The sequence below is a fragment of the Lycorma delicatula genome, chromosome 12, assembly GCF_047948215.1.
Source record: "Lycorma delicatula isolate Av1 chromosome 12, ASM4794821v1, whole genome shotgun sequence".
Lineage (NCBI taxonomy): Eukaryota > Metazoa > Arthropoda > Insecta > Hemiptera > Fulgoridae > Lycorma > Lycorma delicatula.
Window position 1 is genome coordinate 28,841,763 of NC_134466.1, and position 22,275 is coordinate 28,864,037.

Genomic DNA, 22,275 nt, shown 5'->3' on the forward strand with positions numbered 1-22,275 from the left:
GAATCAAAAATACGGCAGCATTCATATAAAGTATTAAATGAAAAAATGTTTTATGAATATCCAAAAAACTTAAAAATGTAAATATCAATAGCCAGAAGAAAGAAAAAATACATCTGAATGTGTTACAATCAACCAAAAATGTTCAATTAGCCAACTTCAGTTATTTCTTCAACATACTGCGAAAATACATGTATTGCAATAAATTTTAATGTTACTGATTTATTTTTTTTTTTTTTCATTAAATATAAAAGGAGCTTTTAGTCAAAAATAAAAATTAATTTAAACATCACGAAAACATTTTTGAAAGTATATGTATGGAGTAGCTTTAAATGGAAGTGAAACTTGGATGATTGGAGTACCTGAGAAGAAAAGATTAGAAGCTTTTGAAATGCGGTGCTATAGGAGAATGTTAAAAATCAGATGGGTGGATAAAGTGACAAATGAAGAGGTGTTGCGGAAAATTGAAAAGTTGAGAAGCATTTGGAAAAATACTTAAAAGAAGAGACAGACTTATAGGCCACATATTAAGGCATCCTGGAATAGTCGTTTTAATACTGAAAGGACATGTAGATGGAAAAAATTGTGCAGGTAGGCAATGTTTGGAATATGTAAAACAAATCATTAGGGATGTAGGATGTAGGGAGTATACCGAAATGAAATGACTGGCACTAGACAGGGTACCTTGGAGAGCTGCATCAAACCAGTCAAGTGACTGAAGACAAAAAAAATAATAAAATTATTTGTTTGATTGTATTTAAATTTTTTAATTTTAATTTTTAAAACCAAGATGCTCAACAACATAAAGCAATAATCAAAATTTGTAATATTAGCATCAGAATTTCAATTAATGTTTCCAACCTTTTGAAAATTTGGGGCTCAGGCATAGATAATTTTTTTTTTTTATTATTAAAACATTCACTAAAACTGATTTTATTAAATAAAAATAGAAATAAAAGAAATGTTTCTTTTTTTTTTTATTTCGGAGCTCCCATATCAGTGGAGGAGTATTACGTTATTTTAGTGACTTTATTGTTTTACAAAATACATTTTTATATTAAAAATTTGAAATTGTGAAAACTTTTTTTTTATTTTGGGGCTTCCATAGTCAAGGGGAAGCATTCGGGTAAAATTAATTTTTAAGAAAATAATCCCTAAGAGGTGATATTAAATTTAAAAAAATAACTTTTTAAATTTCTTTAAGAAATACAAAGATACATCCATAATTTGAAATAAACAAACCTGCAATTTTCTAGGAAGGGGTGAAAATTTTTGGCTAATTTTTTTTTTCAAGCAGTACTAAATAGTAAGGGCTATCAAAAAATTAATATTTTTACATTTTAAATGCAATGGACAATTGCGAGATGGATTTAAATTTAAAATAAACTTTAAAAAAAAATTTGTTTAATTAAAGAAATATTTTTTGTTACCACAGAACACTGGAGTAGGACGGGCAAAAAATGTTTTTAGTGGTTTAAAGGTCTATTGTTAAAGAAAATAAAAATGCAAAAAACTCTGCTAAAGCAAAATATAGCTAAAAAAGGAAAAATATACATCATTTTTTAGGTAGGGGTAAATATTAAATAATTTTTTTGATAATTTGAAATCTTGATTAAAAAAATGTAACTTTTGTAAGAAATCTTTTTTTACTATAGTGCCGTAGTAAAGAGTCGAAATTTTATTTTAGTCAAACACTCCCACTCTTTTTTCCAATTTTCTCAAAAATGTGAATGCTTTCTTTCCCTCTGAAGGTAGTACCAGTCTACCATGTTTGAAGAAAATCAGTCAGCAGGACCCAGAGTTATAAGACCATTTACAGGCCAAGATACTTAGGTATGAGGTCTGTTCAGAAAATAACCGAACAATTTTAACTATGCACCAGCAGAGATATTTAGTGACATACGGTTAGCAGCATTGTGTTCTGCATAACCTCTGTAACCACATGTTCTTGGATTGTTGATATTCTGTTTAGTTTTCAAATTATTATTATTTGATTGTAATGTGTTTACATGTTAGTAGCAATTTTTGTAATGTGCGATTTTTCAGGAGCAACAATACAACATAAACTGGGGAAAACTTTCACAGAAACGTTTAAACTTTTGAAACAAGGTTATAGACATGATGCTCTGGGTCGTAAACAATATTACGAATGATTTTCAAGATTTAAAGTCAGTCAGCATCAGTCAATTGACCACAATAAAAATTATCTGCACATAGTGTCCTTCCCACTGCATACTTTCAGGATAAAGAGTGATTAATGAAAGTCATTTCTTCAACCAATACAATTGCTCAGGTATGCAATAATACGCTTTAAACACAAATCATTTCATATAATTCTTTGTTTCCTGGGTGTTTATTCATATAAAAACAGATTTCTATAAAATATGTAATTTATATAAAATATAATATATAAATATATATTTTATATAAATGTAAATATATTTTATGTAAATGTATATATTATTATATTAGCATTTTACATATATATATATTTTATATAATATTTTTTACATATATTGATTTCTATAAATTTGTTCAAACTGATAACATGTTAAAAATAGACAAATCATTAAATATCAAAATAAGAAATTTTATCAATTGAAATGCCTTTACTAAATATATAAAATAATTACATAATTCCATTTACCTCTATTCTTCTTTCATATTTTTCACCAAGGAATATTTTATCAACATAAATACCAGGAACATGCACATTATCTGGATCAATTGGTTCATTAACTATTTCCTCAACTTCAACTATTGTGTTTTTTGCTGCACGACACATTACAGGATTGATATTCCTTGCAGTTTTTCTATAAAAACACATTCAAAAATAATTTAATAAAATAGCTGAATTATAAGAAAAGTTCAGCCTCCTCAGTTCAATCTCAGCAGAGGGGACTTTCTGGCTGAACAATTTATAATTTGGTTAGGTTTTTTTTTATATGTTTGTTGCTACATCCACAAAACTGCAGTCTCAAATAATTCTTGTTCTACCAACTACAAAAGGGTAGAGAAAGTTATGAATCTTTTAATTTTTAAAATATAGTATCAAAAGTCTAATATTAATTACAATACAATTTGTTCATGGTTTTTAAGCACAGTACTTTTTTTTAAGAAAGTTTTTAATTTTACCAAATAAAGTTAGCATTTTTTGATCAGATACGTTTTTCTGCATTCATACTACTTAATGAAATGAAGTAAATGCTAAGGCAACTATAAAAATTAGGATTTCTATTATCTATTATAAGTTAATGTAGGCTTTTAGAATTACATTTGGTATGAGTGAAACTTTATTTATTTATAATAATATATTTATACCTACAAAGTCTACAGGTTGTCCTTTTCTACATGCCTTCTTATAAACCAAGTAGAGAATTTTTTGTTCGCTTTATTAGAACTAATTTTTCAATAGAACTATTTTCTATTTTGACCAGAATCTATTTACCTACTTTCTTTCAAGATATTCTCAAGAAAGGTGTGATTAATGAAAGTCATTTCTTCAACCAATACAATTGCTCAGGTATGCAATAATACACTTTTTTTTAGACAAATCATTTCATATAATTCTTTGTTTCCTGGGTGTTTATTCACATAAAAACAGAACTTACTAAAAATAGTATATTATAACATTATATCATAATATTATTGGGAATAAAAAACACTCAGCAGGAAAATGGTTTTATCAATAATTATGATAAACTCCTAACTAAATATTCATTTATTATAATAAACATTTTTAATTTATAAATTAAATTTCTTTAATAAAATTAATATAAATTAAATTGAATTTTCTTTCATAAATGGAAAATAGTAAATAATCAGTTTATGAAATCTATGAATTTTATGTTTCAAAAGAAAAAATAATATAACACATCTCTACAACCTCTACACCAAAATGGTAGGATCTCTGTCTTCCATCAAGAAGGAACTGTACTCAAAATTCCAGTCAGGCTTGGCATTTTCAATAAACTACATTTAAATTCATCTCTCACAAGATTATAAACTTAGAATTGGATTATTTAAGAACACGCTGGGATTGTGTCAATAGCAATTCTGGCTTCAAGAAAATTTAGAAGTAGTAATAAAAGTCGGTGTACAGACAAGACTTAGAAACACTAGCTTAGTTTTCACAGCAGTCAAACTCTTCTAAATCAAAGAAAATTTGATAGGTGAAGATTAAGTCTGAATAATAACATCTGCATATTTTTTTTGATATCTGTATATCACAAATGCAATCCGGAAAGTCAAAAAAAAGATAAATACCATGAAGAAGTTCTCAATAACTTAATGATGCCTGTTTATCACAAGGACTAGATCGGTAGAAATAGTAAAACTAGAAACTTTTATCATTATGACATTCCTGCCCATCTCAATTATCAGCTGTTCCTTGCACCCGATCACAAAATTTTCAACTAAGAATCCCAGTCAACAGGTTTGCAAAGCATCTTACACAGATCGGAGTCCTGTGATTTCTGATATTTCCTAAATCAAAAAACCACTTAAGGTTTGCAATTTGAGACCCAGATAAATACCAATCTGAAACAAGATTTACAGAAATTTTTTGAACAATAAAAAATGAATTGCGCTTGGGATATTCAAAAGGATCTTATTTTGAAGGAAATAAGCATTACAACCAAACATGTGAGACATTTTTTGTTTTAACATCAAATAGATTTAATGAGCCTCATATATAACAAATATATTTTGATATTTCTGTGCCTCATATCCTTGCTAAATATGAGTACATGAATATAAATCAATAGATATATTTTACAACATTCTGAAAAAGTTTACTATTTTGAAATATTTTAAAACAAAAGATTATGTAAATTACAAAAAATCATTACCTAAAAATTAAATTGCCATACATATCGGACTTCCATGCTTTAATAAGAGCAAAATCAGCAGTAATAGCTTCTTCAAGTACATAATCTATTCCATTAAACTGTTGCAATGAGCGAGGATGACTTGATATTTCTACATTACCATCAGGTGCATATTTTACAGGAGCACCACCTTCCTGTATTATTGTACGTGCTGCTGTTGGGGTGAAAAATGCAGGAATACCAGCACCACCAGCTCTTATTCGTTCTGCTAATGTTCCCTGAGATTTTAAAATAAAAGACCAATTTTAAGTTTTCATCATGTTTTAACAATAATTATAAATAAGAAATAAAAAGATCAATATGTTTAAGAATGACAGAATTTTTAATTTTGCCAATCTCCGTGGCAGACTGGTTGCATATTGGTCTTTCATCCAGAGGTCCTGAGTTCAAATCCCAATCAAGAATGGCATTTTCAACCCTAAAAATTTCCATTTCTTATTCCCAGGTACAAGCTTAATTTTGTAAGCTTCTGTGATGAATTAATGAACCGGTAAAAAAAAATCAAAAGCAAAAATGTATAAATAAATCAACACATAAACTCACTCTGAAATAAATATTTTTCAAGTTAATAGTAAAATAAAGTTAATTTTTAGTATTTAAACAATCTCTTGCTTACAATAACTTCTTGCCTTATTGTCAATTCCCATAAGACATAAAAACTTCACACCAGTAATGAAATCATTCCTCAATGAAATCTTATTTTTAACCTGATTGTAAAATGCCAAAACAGGTTTTTCCGCAACAAGTTTTAAACATGTTGAACATTTTGTTGATAAGTAAGAATTAGAGTTAGAAATTATACTTCTGCATAGATCATTTTAATTTTAAGTAATTACCAACTGCAGTAATACTTGGCATATATGTGGCTTGGTAGAGGTACACAATGTATGCAAAGGTTTTTTTAATGTTATGAGTGTTAATTGTTATTCAAAGTTACTGTTATCAGCAGTAACACTTGATATGGAGTATAGTCTTATTATTTACAATGTAGAAACATCCTCCGAAAAATTAAATTGTAATAAAAGATAACTTGAAATCTTCACAAAACTTCTGCAAAATACAGAAGACATCATTTTATATCTCCAAATTTTGCAGGTCATTATATAAGGAACTGGGAATCAATATCTCATTTTTTTCTCTTTTTTTCTGTTTAGCCTTTGGAAACCTCCGTAAGGTATTATTTCAGAGGATGAATGAGAATGACATGTATAAATATAAATGAAGTGTAGTCTTATACAGTCTCAGGTCGACCATTCCTGAGAAATCAATAGTTAGCTCTTTTATAGCTTTGATGATTTATAGACTTTAGTATCTATTAAAATTACTATTCCACAGATTTTAGTAACAAAATACTAAGCCTGCCAAAATACTAAGCAAATCTTAATGCTTGAACTTTCATGTCATTTGGCTAGAAACAAATAGATCATTTCCCAAACACCCCAGAACAACACAAGTAACTTGTACTTTTATATATATATATATATATATATATATAAATAATTTATTTATATGTCTTATAAAAAAAATTAAAATTGCTAAAAATATTTTAAAAAAAAACACATTCAAGGTTTAACTTTGATTGTGGATTTGATATTTTTTTTATTAGCTATTTTTATTGTCATCACTAAATTAAATGACATCCCATGCAGTTCTCTAGAGCCTAAACACTTTCTCTTCCAATTAAAACAAAAATAATAAATATAACTACCTGTGGAGTTATTTCAAGTTCAATTTCACCAGCAAGAAACTTTCTCTCTAAATCTGTAGTTTGGCCAACAAATGATGCAATAATCCTTTTAATACGTTTCTCTTTTAGTAACAGACCTACTCCAAAATTATCAACTGTACAATCATTAGTCACCTATGAAAATAAACAATAAACACACAAAAATTATATACAAATTTCTTCTGCAGAAATTTGATTGTTTTCTTATATTATTTTCTTTGATTGTTTGATGGGAATTAATGGAGCAGATTCATCTAGTCTAGACTGCACCAAAAACATAAAGTACAGTTTGAAATAAAGAATTAACAAAAAATTTGTAAAGTGTTAGTGTCCTATTTTAAAGTCAAATTCTGATTAGATATTAATCTGCATCACACGTGCAATCAATTGCGAAACACTCCCATTTACTTTGATATAAAACATACGTTAGGTAAGTTAAAATATATTCTCCATACAAGAGGTATGATAGCCCTCCTAAGGAACAGTGCAACTAAAAATGTCACAAAGCCAAGAAGAATCCTTTGCTGGAGGTGAGTATCAGCTGTCTATAAATAAGCTGACATACACAATTTATCTTTCAAGCGAAAATATTCGCATTTATTTAAAAAATAGAAACCCATACTGTAGGTAGAGTAGAGCAAAGTTAACTTAGCATGGCCACTGCACAGCATGGACATGGAATGCTAGATGGGTGGAAGTATGACTGGGTCTGTGGTGTATACGTACAAATGTCTGCGCTCACATGCATATATGTATTCCACTGGTGCACTAAATACACATACATGATGAATGACAACTAGGTGTACTGTTGTTCTTATTTTTGTTTGTATTTTGAAATGTTATTTTTGCATATTTTTTTTATTTTTAAAATGTTTTTTAAATTCACAATTTTATTTTTCAGAAAGGAAAAATAGAATAGTATTGACTGGATAGATAATAAATGATACCATATTATTTTGTTTTTTAATAAACTATGTTTTATTTTAGTTGGTCAAGTGCTCAATGCCATCCATACCATCATCAATCAAACTATCCTTATCGTCACTATATGATATTTCAGACTCATCGGTACTACTATTGCTATCAATAGTCACTATGAAAAAATTTTCAGTTTGCATATCTGCAACTGCATCTGTCTCTGAATAGTATTTTTCAAATTTTAAAACATGATCGCAACATAGTTTCCAGTCTTCAGCCATTAATTCAGAAAATTTTTGTTCTGCCATTTGCCTAGCTTTGCCAATATTTTGCTGTGATAAAACATTGTCTTCAGCCATCTGACTCTTTAATCATGCCCAAATCAGCTCAATCAGATCAAGTTTAGGACGATATGGTGGCAGTCTTAAAACACTATGATTATAATATTTCAATATTTTGTCAAAATAGAATTCTTTGTAGTGCACTTTATTTAACTTCACCAATCGATTAAGTTGGACTTTTAACATCCGTGATGAGCATGGAATATTTCTAGTTTGCAAGCATTCTAACAGCACTTGCTTTCTACAATTTGAGTTCAAAACATGTGTAATTTTTTATTACAATAAGATGCATTGTCAAAAACTAAAACTGATCAAGGTGGAAGATTTGGAATCAATTTTGTTTTCAGCCATTTTTAGTTATTACTATTCATGTCACCATGGTAATCACCTTGTTTCTGACCCAATTTGAATACTAAAAGAAAATTAGGAACTTCTCCAGTTTCACCTCTGGTGTGCACCATTAGCAATCTCTGTCCTTTCGATATAGGTTTCTTATAACCATGTACAGTCATCAGTCTAACCAAAACATTTTGTGCAAGTTGAATGAATGTAGCACTCGTCAGAAAAAATAATTACTCAGTGTTTCTGTACCTTTGTAAATTTTGTAAATAACTTACACATTTTAAATGAATATTGTGTTTTTCAACTAACAACTTTCTGTTATCAGCAGTTTTTTCTATTTAAAACCTATATTCCATAAAATTTTTCTTAACATTTGATACATAAATTTGAAATCCAAATCTTTATGATCTGTTTTTAAAACTGCTAACAAGTTATTTAACATTCGTAATTTTTTATGTGATATAAGAAAATTATGTTCAATGTTCCTTAACACACATCTTTGAAAATCGTCAATGCTAACTTTCTTCGTTTTCTTTTTTTATTTTCCTGTGTATGAAACTTTGATTTTCGCAAAGTTTATTTTTTTCAGTTACAATTTTTCACAACATATGAACTGAGATACCACATAAATCAGTAACGCAAGCTTGTATTTCTGAGCATAACAAATTGAACATTGCAGATGTTCATTATAATATATTTAGTCTGGATTTTTATAGCCACTCCCTTTCAATCTACAATTAGACCTTGGTTGAGCCATTAAACACCATAATTCTAAATACAGTAATTCTAACTGAAAATACATCAACTGCGGTAGTAGTATTGAAAATACTACATTTTACACTGTGAAAGGAGTATTGGTAAATACTGTTTTAAAAAAAGGCAATAATATTTTATTACAACCAAGCAAAACAGTAAACAGGGATGCTACCAATAGTTGCCTCCCCCCCCCCCCCGGCATGCGCGTGCGCGCATGTGTGTGCACATCGTTGTGTTTATGCTATGTTAACTTTGACACTCTCCATCATTTGAGTCTAGCAGCCATTGTGTATTTTAGTTTAACAGATAATGTCACATTTTTATTTTCTGCATAATGATGAATGCATTAAACACTGTTTCTGCAAGTTTTGTCAAAAACTTGACATGTTTTGTTTTTAATAGACTTTGAAATTCTTACTTTGTATTTTGTAATTAGTTTCTGTGAACTTTACTCGTATCCTTTTATTCAGAATCAAATTCTTTACAAGTTTTGTTTAAAACTTTTTTGTTACATTCTTCATGAATCACCCTGAATAATAATAATAATAATAATAATAACACTTTATGCCAGTGGTTCCCATACTTTTCTGAGTCACGCCACCCTTTTTCAATTAAAATTTTTCCATGGCGTCCTACCCTAAGTAAAAGTATGACTACTCGTAAGTAAGAGATAAAAAAAATTAAAACTGTTGAATCTTCATTATTTTTTACTTTATTAACATTAAATTAATAATTATAGATGTTTTGATTCAATTAATTATGAAGCTTTTACAACATTTCGCAGTGCCCCTGTGAAGAGGCTCCCTGGGGTGCCACAGCACAGTTTGTGAATCACTACTTTATGCAACAGTAATATTACACAAAATACTAGAATACATAAATGAAAATATTTGAGGCAGCAGGTATCTTTTGATAAATCCATTATGATAAAAATAGAAATGAGTGAAAGTATAAAAGCTTTTAGGAAAGATTACTGAAAGAATTTTCATCAGCAATGAATTGAGAACACATACTTATATCTTGCCTAGCTTGATTTATGAATTGTAGACTTTTAAATTAACAAATTAGAAGTATGTAGAGATCTAAAGAGAGAAAAGTACACCAGAGAAAAAGAGAATGGACCTTAAAGTAATGTAAGGTTCTTTTAAGTATTTAATTAGTCTGAATTTCCTTAAGTAAATTAAGGAAGACCATGATCAAAAATGTAGCAAAAAAATAAATTAGACACATCTCAATAACAAAAAATATGGATAACACTAATGTCAAAGATTCTTTATTATGGAAAATGAATAGCTTATCAGAAAACAAAATGGAAAAATAAAATTTACATACTTGCTAGAAAAACTAGGTCACATTCAGCAAAGGCTTAATAGAGAGACAGAAATCTTTTACTGAAAGATAGAAATGTTGTTGAATGTAGTAAATTTTTTGATTAAATTATATGTGTATAATGAAAATTCATTTGGTCTGTTTACCAAATTCAGGTTAGTTTACACATAACAAAAACATTTGGGTTAGTTTACACATATTATAGACTACATTTTAACTGACATCACAAAATAAGCAAAAGATTTAAAACTTAATACTAACTTCATAAAAAAAGAAAGTTTACTTACAACTGTCAGATCTTTAACTCCCTTTTTTACAAGAGAAGCAATTATCTTTTCTGGTATACCACAAAGACCATATCCTACAAAAATAATCACAGAAACAAAAAATGTTATAAGTAACAAATAAAAGGAAACTAACAGAACTGGCTGAAATTTAATGCAGACACTCATAACTCACAAGCGAAAAGAGATAGTAAAATGAAACCAATATGGCATAAAAGCACATTTTATTTGCAGCAAAAATTTATATTTATTTTTCTATTTAATCAACATTTACAGCTTCACTCCCAATGGTCAACTAGTTTCTCATTCCATCAATGAAGAATGTTTTCTTGATATATGACCTCACTGCGTCCTTCAGTTCATCATCCATGGTGAAATGAATACCTCTAACATCCTCTTTAATTCCACAAAGAAGCAAAAATCGCAGAGTGCCAAATCCAGTGAGAACAAAGAGGGTGTGAAACAGGTTCAAATTTCAATTTCATAAGAGACTCACCAGCTGTATGCACTGCGTGCCGTCAAGCAATATGCTGCAGAATTATTGGTTCCATATATGGTTGAACACTATATACTTATTCCCTAAGGTGCTTTAACATTTCTATGTATCAAACAGAATTTATAATCAACCCGACTTCTGGAAAGCCAGAACACTGTCAAGAGAATTTTTTTGCTGAGGAATGTGTTTTGAATGTTTTTTATTGTGGCAGACCAGTTCCAGCATTCCATGCTCTGCAGTTTTCTTTCCGAGTCGTAATGATGCACCCAAGTTTTGTCTCCTGTCACAATATTGAAAAGGAAGTATCATCTCCCTCATCACAACAATGTTTCAGAGACTATTTGCAACGTTATTTTTGTTGTTTGTTCTTTTCTGAGAGCACCCACCAAGAACAGATTGTATAATAGCCTAATTGTACAATAATGCATCCTACTTTTTCTTTCAATATGCTTATTTAGTTTATAAGTATTGATATACTTATATATGCTTATTTCGATATGGCCATGCTTGAATGAATGAATTCAATTCATCAAAGAATTCATCACTCCAAGGTTCATCCTCAATATTCACTTTACCAGTTTTTGATGACCAAGAATTATTGTGCCAAGTCACAGTACTTCAGTGAGCAGTATAATCACCATAGAGGCTTTTAGACAATAATGAATGTCATTAGTGTTCATTTTTCTGCAATTAGATGTTTTAGACACACTAACGACATAGCAGGTGTCCCTCATAAATGTAAGGATGTATGTAGCTCTATGTATATATAAACAAACACATATGTGCTTATATATGCGCGCGCACACACACATTACACATTACACTTTATTTTAAGAACAATTTTATAACTCTAAGCAATATGATAATAATGGAATATTTTGCATAAAAATGAAAAACAAAGAACAATTCTATGCCTCAAAGCTGTTCATTAAAATGAAAACAAAACAACATTAGTCCAATATGTATTAGTACAGAACTGCACATTTACGCAACACACTCTTTTACAACACCTACATCTTGTTACCACATTTATGCCTAACTTAATATCAGCGGACGACAATGGTAGCAGCTCAGATATCAGCGGGAGCACAGCATACGTACATGCTGGTACAAGTGTAATTCCCACCTCGCAGATGACTGTGCAGTTCTCCCACCATAGCTGCGCTATAGCCCTACCAATCTCAGGCTCCAATAAAAGAGCATGCACGAGAGTGAATTTTCAATTCATCATCGACCACCAAACAAGAAGAATTGGTTTGCTTGGCATTTCTCCCGCCACCACCCGATTCAGTCACCCTAAAGCATAAGACTGAATGCCTGTGCCATAAACGGCTAATGAGCATCAAAACAGTTTAGCAACTAGTGTCCTAAGTAGCTTCTAGAGCTAACCTAAACGAGTGAGCAGAATAAAACTACTGATGTCGATTGAACAAAGCAACCGCATCAAGGAACTTCCACACAGTCTGACTCTGTGGCTCTCGCCCACACAGTCTGACTCTGTGGCTCTCGCCACATTGACTCACCGCTTGTGGGTGGTCAATTTTCCCCTTGACCTCTAAGTTCCAGGGTGGTGTGAGTTCTGGCCCCCCCAAGAGCTGGGCAGTCAAACATCATGTGTTCATTCGACTGGACCTCCCCACAGACGCACAGCTCATCAGCTGCCAGGCGGAACTGAAACAAATACTGGTATATCCCAAGAAAAAAAAGATGGTAGGAGACAAAAGAAGTTCTCTCGCCGCCTCAACGTGGAACCTCCTAGCAAATGCCAACATCCCCGCCGGAGCAGTAGGCCATACTGTAGTGGAGACTCAACTGCTGCTTAGGGTTATATTGGTATCGTTCGTGATTCGATTTGGGGCTCCCGCCGGTGGGCGTGGGCGCGCCACCGGGATATGTTAACCGGTGCGAACAGGGGCGTGGTTTCCCTCCGCCGGTGGCGGTCCTGATTGTGACTTGGTAATGCCATGCAAGACACCATATTGGAACCAAGTGGTGGTGCGGGGTTTATTCCCGGCTTCTGCGCGGACCAGAATGAGGTTGAGTTCCCCTTGTTAGGTGACCTAAACTGGTCGACTTATTTGGGTCCAGGTCTGAATTTCTATGTTGCGTAAGACATGATTTTGATTGATATGAGTGTAGCACTGATTTAACATTAAACTCTTTCGTTTTCTGAGACATTCACAGTCACGAGCAATGCTGTCAAATCTGGACTAGGCGCGGGTTCGCACTTCTGCGGTTTCAGTCAGTTAGTTGAGGGAATCATGTTAGGTTGGATGTGAAGATGTCTATTTGAGGCCTATGTGAAGGCAAAATTTGATATGTATTTTACTGATTTTTTTTTTTTTATGCAAATGTCTGCTGAGGCAATTACATCGGTGGCATCCCGACCGAGGTCTGACTGATGACTGTTAGATGTTATCAGTTAGAGGGTTTACAGACAAACTCCAGTAAAGCCCCTCAGGAGGGGGTGGAGTGGCGACCGGTAACGTCACAAGGTGGATGTCTTCCCCCTATGGGGTTGAGATGCTGCTTAGGGGAAGCCCAGTCTGATTTCAATGGACAAGCCGCAACACCGACTACAGGCAAGTCAACTTCACAAGAGACCACCTTCCGGACCCAATAGCTCTTCTCAGAGCTAATGACAAAAATGACCCTTTTCAGGGCTACCACAAGGTTATTAATTAAAACGAGCCGTCAAAGCCAAGACAACAAAAACAGCCCTTTTCATTGCTACCACAAGGTTATTAATTACAATGAGCCATTGAAGCCAATCGACGATGACAACAGCCCTTCTCAGGGGTACTACAAGGTTATTAAGTGACACGTGCTGTTGAAGCCATTCGGCGACAATCTACAAGGTCATCACATACACTCAACACAATTTCATCACCACGTTCGCACTTTTGTTTAGTTAGTGTTATAACATTGCATATAAATGATACAACTATTTTTCATTTTACACATCTTATAAAGCTCAACCTCCTCTATGAATCATGAGACCTTGCCGTTGGTGAGGGGGCTTGAGTGCTCAGGGATACAGAGTAGCTGGACCGAAGGTGCAACCATATCGGAGAGGTATCTGTTGAGAGCCAGACTAAGGAATGATTGCTGAAAGAGGGCAGCAGCTCTTTCAGTAGTTGTTAGGGGCGTGAGTCACAATGACTTAAACGGCCGTATCAACATCACTCAGTCCTCTGAGTACTGCGCAGCTGAAAGCAATGGAAAACTACAGCTGCTTTTTTTCCAAGAAAATGTGGCTCTCTGCATTTTCACATAGCAATAATGGAGGCGCCTTCCTTGGTAAAATATTCCGGAGGTAAAATAGTCCCCCGTTCGGATCTCCGGGTGGGGACTACTAAGGAAAGGGTCACCAGAAAATTAAAAAATAACATTCTACGAGTCGGAGCGTGGAATGTTAGAAGCTTAAAAAAGGTTGGTAGGCTAGAAAATTTAAAAAGGGAAATGGATAGGGTGAATGTGGATATAGTAGGAATTAGTGAGGTTCGGTGGGAAGAGGAAGGCGACTTTTGGTCAGGTGATTTTAGAGTAATTAACTCAGCGTCAAATAATGGGCAGGCAGGAGTAGGTTTCGTGATGAACAAGAAGATAGGGAGGAGAGTGGAGTATTTCAAAACGCATAGCGATAGAATCATTGTAATAAGGATAAAATCAAAACCTAAACCGACAATTTGTTAACGTTTATATGCCTACAAGCGCCCATGATGATGATGAGGTAGAGTGTGTATACGAACAGATTGATGAAGCAATTAAACACGTAAAAGGAGATGAAAATTTAATAATAATTGGAGATTGGACTGCAAGCATTGGAAAAGGCAAGGAAGGAAATATAGTGGGTGAATACGGGCTGGACAAAAGGAATGAAAGAGGGGACCGACTTATAGAGTTTTGCACGAAGTATAATTTAGTAATTGCCAACACCCAATTTAAAAATCATAATAGAAGAATATACACTTGGAAAAAGCCAGGCGATACTGCAAGGTATCAGATAGATTATATCATGGTTAAGCAAAGATTTAGAAATCAACTTGTTGACTGCAAAACTTACCCTGGAGCAGACATTGATAGCGACCATAATTTGGTGATAATGAAAAGTAGATTGGGGTTTAAAAACCTGAAGAAAAGTTGTCAGATGAATCGGTGGAATTTAGAGAAGCTTGAGGAAGAGGAGGTAAAGAAGATTTTTGAGGAGGACATCGCAAGAGGTCTGAGTAAAAAAGATAAGGTAGAAAATGTAGAAGAAGAATGGGAGAATGTTAAAAAGGAAATTCTTAAATCAGCAGAAGCAAACTTAGGCGGAATAAAGAGAACTGGTAGAAAACCTTGGGTTTCAGACGATATATTGCAGCTGATGGATGAACGTAGAAAATATAAGAATGCTAATGATGAAGAAAGTAAAAGGAACTATCGGCAATTAAGAAATGCTATAAATAGGAAGTGCAAACTGGCGAAAGAAGAGTGGATTAAAGAAAAGTGTTCAGAAGTGGAAAGAGAAATGAACATTGGTAAAATAGACGGAGCATACAGGAAAGTTAAGGAAAATTTTGGGGTACATAAATTAAAATCTAATAATGTGTTAAACAAAGATGGTACACCAATATATAATACGAAAGGTAAAGTCGATAGATGGGTGGAATATATTGAAGAGTTATACGGAGGAAATGAATTAGAAAATGGTGTTATAGAGGAAGAAGAGGAAGTTGAGGAGGATGAAATGGGAGAAACAATACTGAGATCTGAATTTAAGAGAGCATTAAAAGATTTAAATGGCAGAAAGGCTCCTGGAATAGACGGAATACCTGTAGAATTACTGCGCAGTGCAGGTGAGGAAGCGATTGATAGATTATACAAACTGGTGTGTAATATTTATGAAAAAGAGGAATTTCCGTCAGACTTCAAAAAAAGTGTTATAGTTATGATACCAAAGAAAGCAGGGGCAGATAAATGTGAAGAATATAGAACAATTAGCTTAACTAGTCATGCTTCAAAAATCTTAACTAGAATTTTATACAGAAGAATTGAGAGGAGAGTGGAAGAAGTGTTAGGAGAAGACCAATTTGGTTTCAGGAAAAGTATAGGGACAAGGGAAGCAATTTTAGGCCTCAGATTAATAGTAGAAGGAAGATTAAAGAAAAACAAACCAACATACTTGGCATTTATAGACCTAGAAAAGGCTTTCGATAACGTAGATTGGAATAAAATGTTCAGCATTTTAAAAAAATTAGGGTTCAAATACAGAGATAGAAGAATAATTGCTAACATGTACAGGAACCAAACAGCAACAATAACAATTGAAGAACATAAGAAAGAAGCCCTAATAAGAAAGGGAGTCCGACAAGGATGTTCCCTATCTCCGTTACTTTTTAATCTTTACATGGAACTAGCAGTTAATGATGTTAAAGAACAATTTAGATTCGGAGTAACAGTACAAGGTGAAAAGATAAAGATGCTACGATTTGCTGATGATATAGTAATTCTAGCCGAGAGTAAAAAGGATTTAGAAGAAACAACGAATGGCATAGATGAAGTCCTACGCAAGAACTATCGCATGAAAATAAACAAGAACAAAACAAAAGTAATGAAATGTAGTAGAAATAACAAAGATGGACCACTGAATGTGAAAATAGGAGGAGAAAAGATTATGGAGGTAGAAGAATTTTGTTATTTGGGAAGTAAAATTACTAAAGATGGACGAAGCAGGAGCGATATAAAATGCCGAATAGCACAAGCTAAACGAGCCTTCAGTAAGAAATATAATTTGTTTTGTTTACATCAAAAATTAATTTAAATCTCAGGAAAAGATTTTTGAAAGTGTATGTTTGGAGTGTCGCTTTATATGGAAGTGAAACTTGGACAATCGGAGTATCTGAGAAGAAAAGATTAGAAGCTTTTGAAATGCGGTGCTATAGGAGAATGTTAAAAATCAGATGGGTGGATAAAGTGGCAAATGAAGAGGTATTGCGGCAAATAGATGAAAAAAGAGGCATTTGGAAAAATATAGTTAAAAGAAGAGATAGACTTATAGGCCACATACTAAGGCATCCTGGAATAGTCGCTTTAATATTGGAAGGACAGGTAGAAGGGAAAAATTGTGTAGGCAGGCCACGTTTGGAGTATGTAAAACAAATTGTTGGGGATGTAGGATGTAGAGGGTATACTGAAATGAAACGACTAGCACTAGATAGGGAATCTTGGAGAGCTGCATCAAACCAGTCAAATGACTGAAGACAAAAAAAAAAATAAAGCTCAAATAAATTAGCTGATAACTCCATTCTCTAACATAAATAGTACATTACTATTATAACATACATATGTTAATAGTACATTTGTTAATAGTACATATGTACTAGTAACATATGTACTATATAGTACATATGTTAATAGTATTTATGTTAGTACATTACTAACATAAATATTACATTACTATTTATACAAACACATTTTATAACAACACAAACCAGTCAGATCACAGTTAATTATTGCTAATAAAATTATTTTTCGGCAAAAGGAATCATATTGTACAAATAGTTTTCTTTATATAAAAAAAGACTTTAAATCTTAAGTAAATTACATAAACCAATGATCAATATTATTTACATTAATTAAATCATACCTCCAACAAGAAGTGTTGCACCATCTTTTATATCAGATATTGCAATATCAGAACTAATTACAATTTTCTTACTTCTTGTTGAGCATCTCAACAACTCAGAACAAAATCTCCGTTTACATATCTGAAATAAAAATTCTGCATTGCACAAAAAAATTACATGAAAAAATCTTTATACAATTTATAGAAATGTTTTCTAAATTACACAGAATTCATTTAAAAACAGACTGGCTCAATTGAGCATTAGTAGAAGGTGACTGAAGGTCACCTTCTACTAATATGTGATTGCACTGGTATGTTATGGTGAAACCTGGGTTAACGGATCAGGAGTATTACCTCTGAGGAAATAAGGGTTACTCTTAGTCTTAGTCTTTAAAGGTTAAAAAAGTAGAGGTAAGGGTTTATCCTAAACATTAATGATGACCAAGAGTTATGTCTATGACATGAATCATCATCTCTCTGATGATGACTTCATGAATCTGGTCAGGGAGAAAAATACCGCTATGGGCAAAGCCGACTTTTCAGGGTTCCTGTTTAAGATAGGTAAACATGAGACAGAGCATTACAACAGTGTTGGAGAAGGGACCTGGCCTTCTACAGAAGTTTGTTTCTGAAGGCAGGTTGTTTGTGGATTTTTCATCTTGTAGGGTGTAGGAATATATAGATGTCCAACGTAAGTATTGTCTTTATGGGCACAGGGTAAAGTTCTGCCAGTTTCTGTTGCTGTGTGCTCATTGTGGAGAGGAAGGGCACAAACATCAGGAATGTCTCAAGAAAAAAGAAGGATCAATTTGTGTCAATTGTAAGAGGTGGCACAAAGAGCATAAGCACTCTGTGGACAGTAAGGATTGTAGGTCTTACTTAGGAGCTATTGAGACATACTTCAATTCGATGAATGGTTAATTTTGGGCAATTGAACGCTCAAGATGCTTACAGCATGCAGATTGAATTAGGCGAGATTGCAGCTCGAAGGAATCTGGATGTGGTTCTTTTGCAGCATTTTTATGTTGTGACAGGTGATCTGCCAGGTTTAAGTGGCTGGCAGAAGTTTCTGTGTTTGTTTCCTGCTAGTATGTCTGCTATTCTATGTAGAAGACATCTGGATTGCATCTTTGTTCAAAACAGCTCTCTGATTTTCACCTGTTGTTGTGAAGCTCCAAGACCTCAATTACCATTGAGGCCTTGCAACTTTATGTTGAATAGTAACCTGGGTGACAAAGGGCTCATTTGGGTGCTTTCCGCCAGAGTAGGCACAAGCAATTGTACCTGGTTGTTATTTGGTATGTTCATGGGTTGATGGGTAATTTTGGTTGCTTTAGTATGAAAGGTCAAAATTGCAATGTTACAAACAATTTTTGACAGTAAGATTAGATTAATGTTTTGTTATAGCTCAATTTGTAAATTTTTATTGGTTTAACAGTTTTTGATTCAGTTTAGGTGAGTTTGAAAAGTATCTTTTATTAGTTGATGGGTTTTAAGACCGATGGAAATGTCTTTTTCGAGGCAGAGAGACATTTCTTTAGAGGAGAGTGAAGGATGTTTTTGTCTTCTTCAATGACAAAAGTCAAGCTAGTCGGGCAGGTACATCCACCCGGGTAACAAAAAGTAGTCTGATTAGTGATTTCATTAAGGCTGGGCGTAGGGCTGGTAGTTCTGTTCCTCTAGTTGCACAATTTGAGAAAAAATGTGAGCAGTGGTTGGGGTTTCTTGAAGTGCTTCTGCAACAGTTTATAGACAAGTAATCCTGAGGTTTAATGAGTTTTAAGGTAATGTTCTCTGCTTTGGTGAATGGATTTGGAATGCCTGCCTCTAAGCCAACTTAAGTCAAGGAGGTTATAGTTAAAGAGGCAGTTTTCGTTCCAGTACCAGCACGTGTCCCCATTAGGGTGGTGTGGAAATGCTACACTGAGGTGTTTAAAGGCAAGCAGGAGGCCCAGCTTAGCTCACAAGCAGCTGGAAAGTCATCTTCTAAACAGGGAGGGCTCCATAAAAACAATTAAAGAAATTAGAAAGGGATTTCAGACTGCCCTTCACAGAGAGGTTAAATTTGAAAATTAGTAACATAAAGGATACTAGGAAAGATCTGGTTGTCGTAACAGATGACAAAGAGATAGAGTCATTTCATAATTTTTCATTAGTAAAAAGTTGGAAGTCAAGGTGAATAAGAAATGTAAAAGGAGGCCTCAAGTCATTGTCTATAATATAGATTGTTGCCTATCTGAGGAGGTGAGGGGAGGTTGTGTCTCTCATATGGGAGCAAATCAGCAACTTGGATGTGGTGATATTCAAGTCTGAGTGCAGGTTTTAGTTCAAAACTGTTAAGACACGATGCCCAAAGGTATCAAGGTAAATTCAAAGTTGGGCTTACTCTAATTAACAAGTTTGATGTTGAGGGTAGATTGTGGATTTCTCTTCTGGTAGAGTCAAGGAGTACATTGATGTTCAGAGATGTTTTAAGTATTGTAGATTTGGTCATAAGGTTAAATTCTGTGAATATGCTTCACCCTGTGCACATTGTGGTGACAAGGGTCACAAGCGTGAATAGTGTCCTGAAAAGGTCTGAGGCTCCTACTTTGCAAGGATTGCAAGCACTCGATCGATAGTAAGAACTGTGGTTGTTATTTGAGGGCTGTTGAGACTTATTTTAATTCACTGTATGGTTACATTTGGACAGATTAATTCTCAAGGTGCTTACATTTCTCAGATCAAGTTAGGTGAAATTGTTGAACAAAGGTCACTCAAAATAATTTTCAGCAACATCCAACATATGGTACAGGATGAACTGCCAGGTTTTAATGGTTGTCAAAACTTTTATACTGAAAATAACAGTATACCCATAGTTCTGTGTACAAGAACATTGGATTGTACCTTTTTGAGGCAAGTTTCTGTTACTCATCATCCTATAATGCTAAGTTCTGATGTAAATTATAAGTTGCTTCTTATCCTGCAATTTTTAAAAAATTGTTGGTGGATGGTCAGTATGGTTTTCACTCAGGCAAGGGAATCGAAGATGATATTCTTAAGGTTATGAGCATTGTTTCTTCTAGTGAGCCTGAGTATGTTTTAGGTATCTTTTTGGACATTTCAGGGGCTTTTAATAATTTGTGTTGGTTCTCTGCCCTGTTTCAGCTGCAGAAGCGTGATTATATGCAGAATGAGTTGAATGTGTTAAGCAATCTCAATTGCTAAAATAGTTATTTTAGCAATTGAGATGGCGTCTCAGAAGTAGGAAAAATACTATCTAAAGGTTGAACGCAACATAGCGTTTTAGAAACCTTACTCTGGGTTGTTGAATTCAAGCCTTTGATGTAGTTGAGGTAACCCTGTGGATGCCGCACAATTGTGTATGCAGATGATGGGCTTTTGCTGGTAAAAGGAGATTCGAGGAATGAGATCAAATTCAGAACAGCCCAGGTCTGCAAGATATCCCAGTTGTGGAGATTGCAACATAAGATATTGTTTAGCTCAGAGAAAACAACAATAATGTTCCTTAAGGGCAGACTAGCTGTTACATGACGACCTTGTGTATCAATGGCAGGTCATCGAATTTGGTATGTCCCACTGCAGAAGTAACTAGGTGTTATCTTTGATGAGAATCTTCAATTCAAGAAGCACTTTCAATATGCTGCCAAAAAGGCTTGTTCTGCTTGGAGAACATTTCAACCCGATTGCAGATTTAATTTCAGAACCATGAGTGTTTATAAGGGTGTATACAAAGCTAAAATTCTGTATGGTGCATGTGTCTGGGTCATCTAATAAGGTACAAATTTTATAGGAATATTTTGTTGAGAGCCCAGCATCTCCTATTGTTATCTGTGATTGTATTGACCAATAGGAACATCTTGAGTTGCTCCTTGTTATTTCTTAAGTCCTTGTGCCTGAGTGCCAATTACGTTATGATGCGCATAAAAGAAATAGATGAGCAAAGTTTCCATTTATGGCAGGTAAGGTGGACGAATCATCCAATGGCCATTACACGCATGGAATTTTCCTGATGTGAGAAGTATGCAGGTAGTTAGGTGGATTTCACCCAATTGTCATATTACACAGTTTCTTTCTGCACATGGTGCTTTTCAAGACAGGTTGGCCAGATTTGGTTGATTAATTCAGGCTTGTGTCCAGAGTGTAGAGCCATTGATAATGTGCGCCATGTCTTACATGTCTGCCCCAGGTATGAAACTGAACATACCAAAATAACTATAGAACTTGCGAGAATCAATTCTGGTTTTGATTTGCAAACTAATTGGAAAATCGAAAGGGAGTGTAACACAGTTGCTGGCTGATTAGATTCTTAGCCCTGTGGAGAAAGACTGAGGGGGGTCTGATGCTGTTATAGATGTACAGATAAAATAGTAACCTGGGTGGCTAGGGCCCCACCTGGATACTTACTTTGCAAAGATAAATGTTTTGGCACCAAGACCCGGTTAGCTTAGACGTTCACTGTTAGGATGAGAATGGATGTATGAAGAACTCTGTGATGGAGCTGTGTTGTGAGAAGTTGTAGGCATTGTTCTCGTTACCAACAGTGAACGAGAGCAGAGAGAAATAGGGTATATTTTCATTAGAGAC

The 22,275-nt window shown here is 33.6% G+C and overlaps 1 protein-coding gene across 1 annotated transcript in view; it reads right to left on the reverse strand.

The window, feature by feature from the left end:
* The window catches only part of SCOT (Succinyl-CoA:3-ketoacid CoA transferase), a 37,773-nt gene that overhangs the window by 12,501 nt on the left and 2,997 nt on the right, over nt 1-22,275 (reverse strand). The window contains exons 2-6 of the mRNA XM_075379797.1: nt 17,710-17,830; nt 10,586-10,659; nt 6,595-6,747; nt 4,848-5,104; nt 2,645-2,810 (exon numbers count right to left, since the gene is read on the reverse strand). Of these exons, the coding sequence (XP_075235912.1) occupies nt 2,645-2,810; nt 4,848-5,104; nt 6,595-6,747; nt 10,586-10,659; nt 17,710-17,830 (771 nt within the window). The remainder of the gene's footprint in view (nt 1-2,644; nt 2,811-4,847; nt 5,105-6,594; nt 6,748-10,585; nt 10,660-17,709; nt 17,831-22,275) is intronic.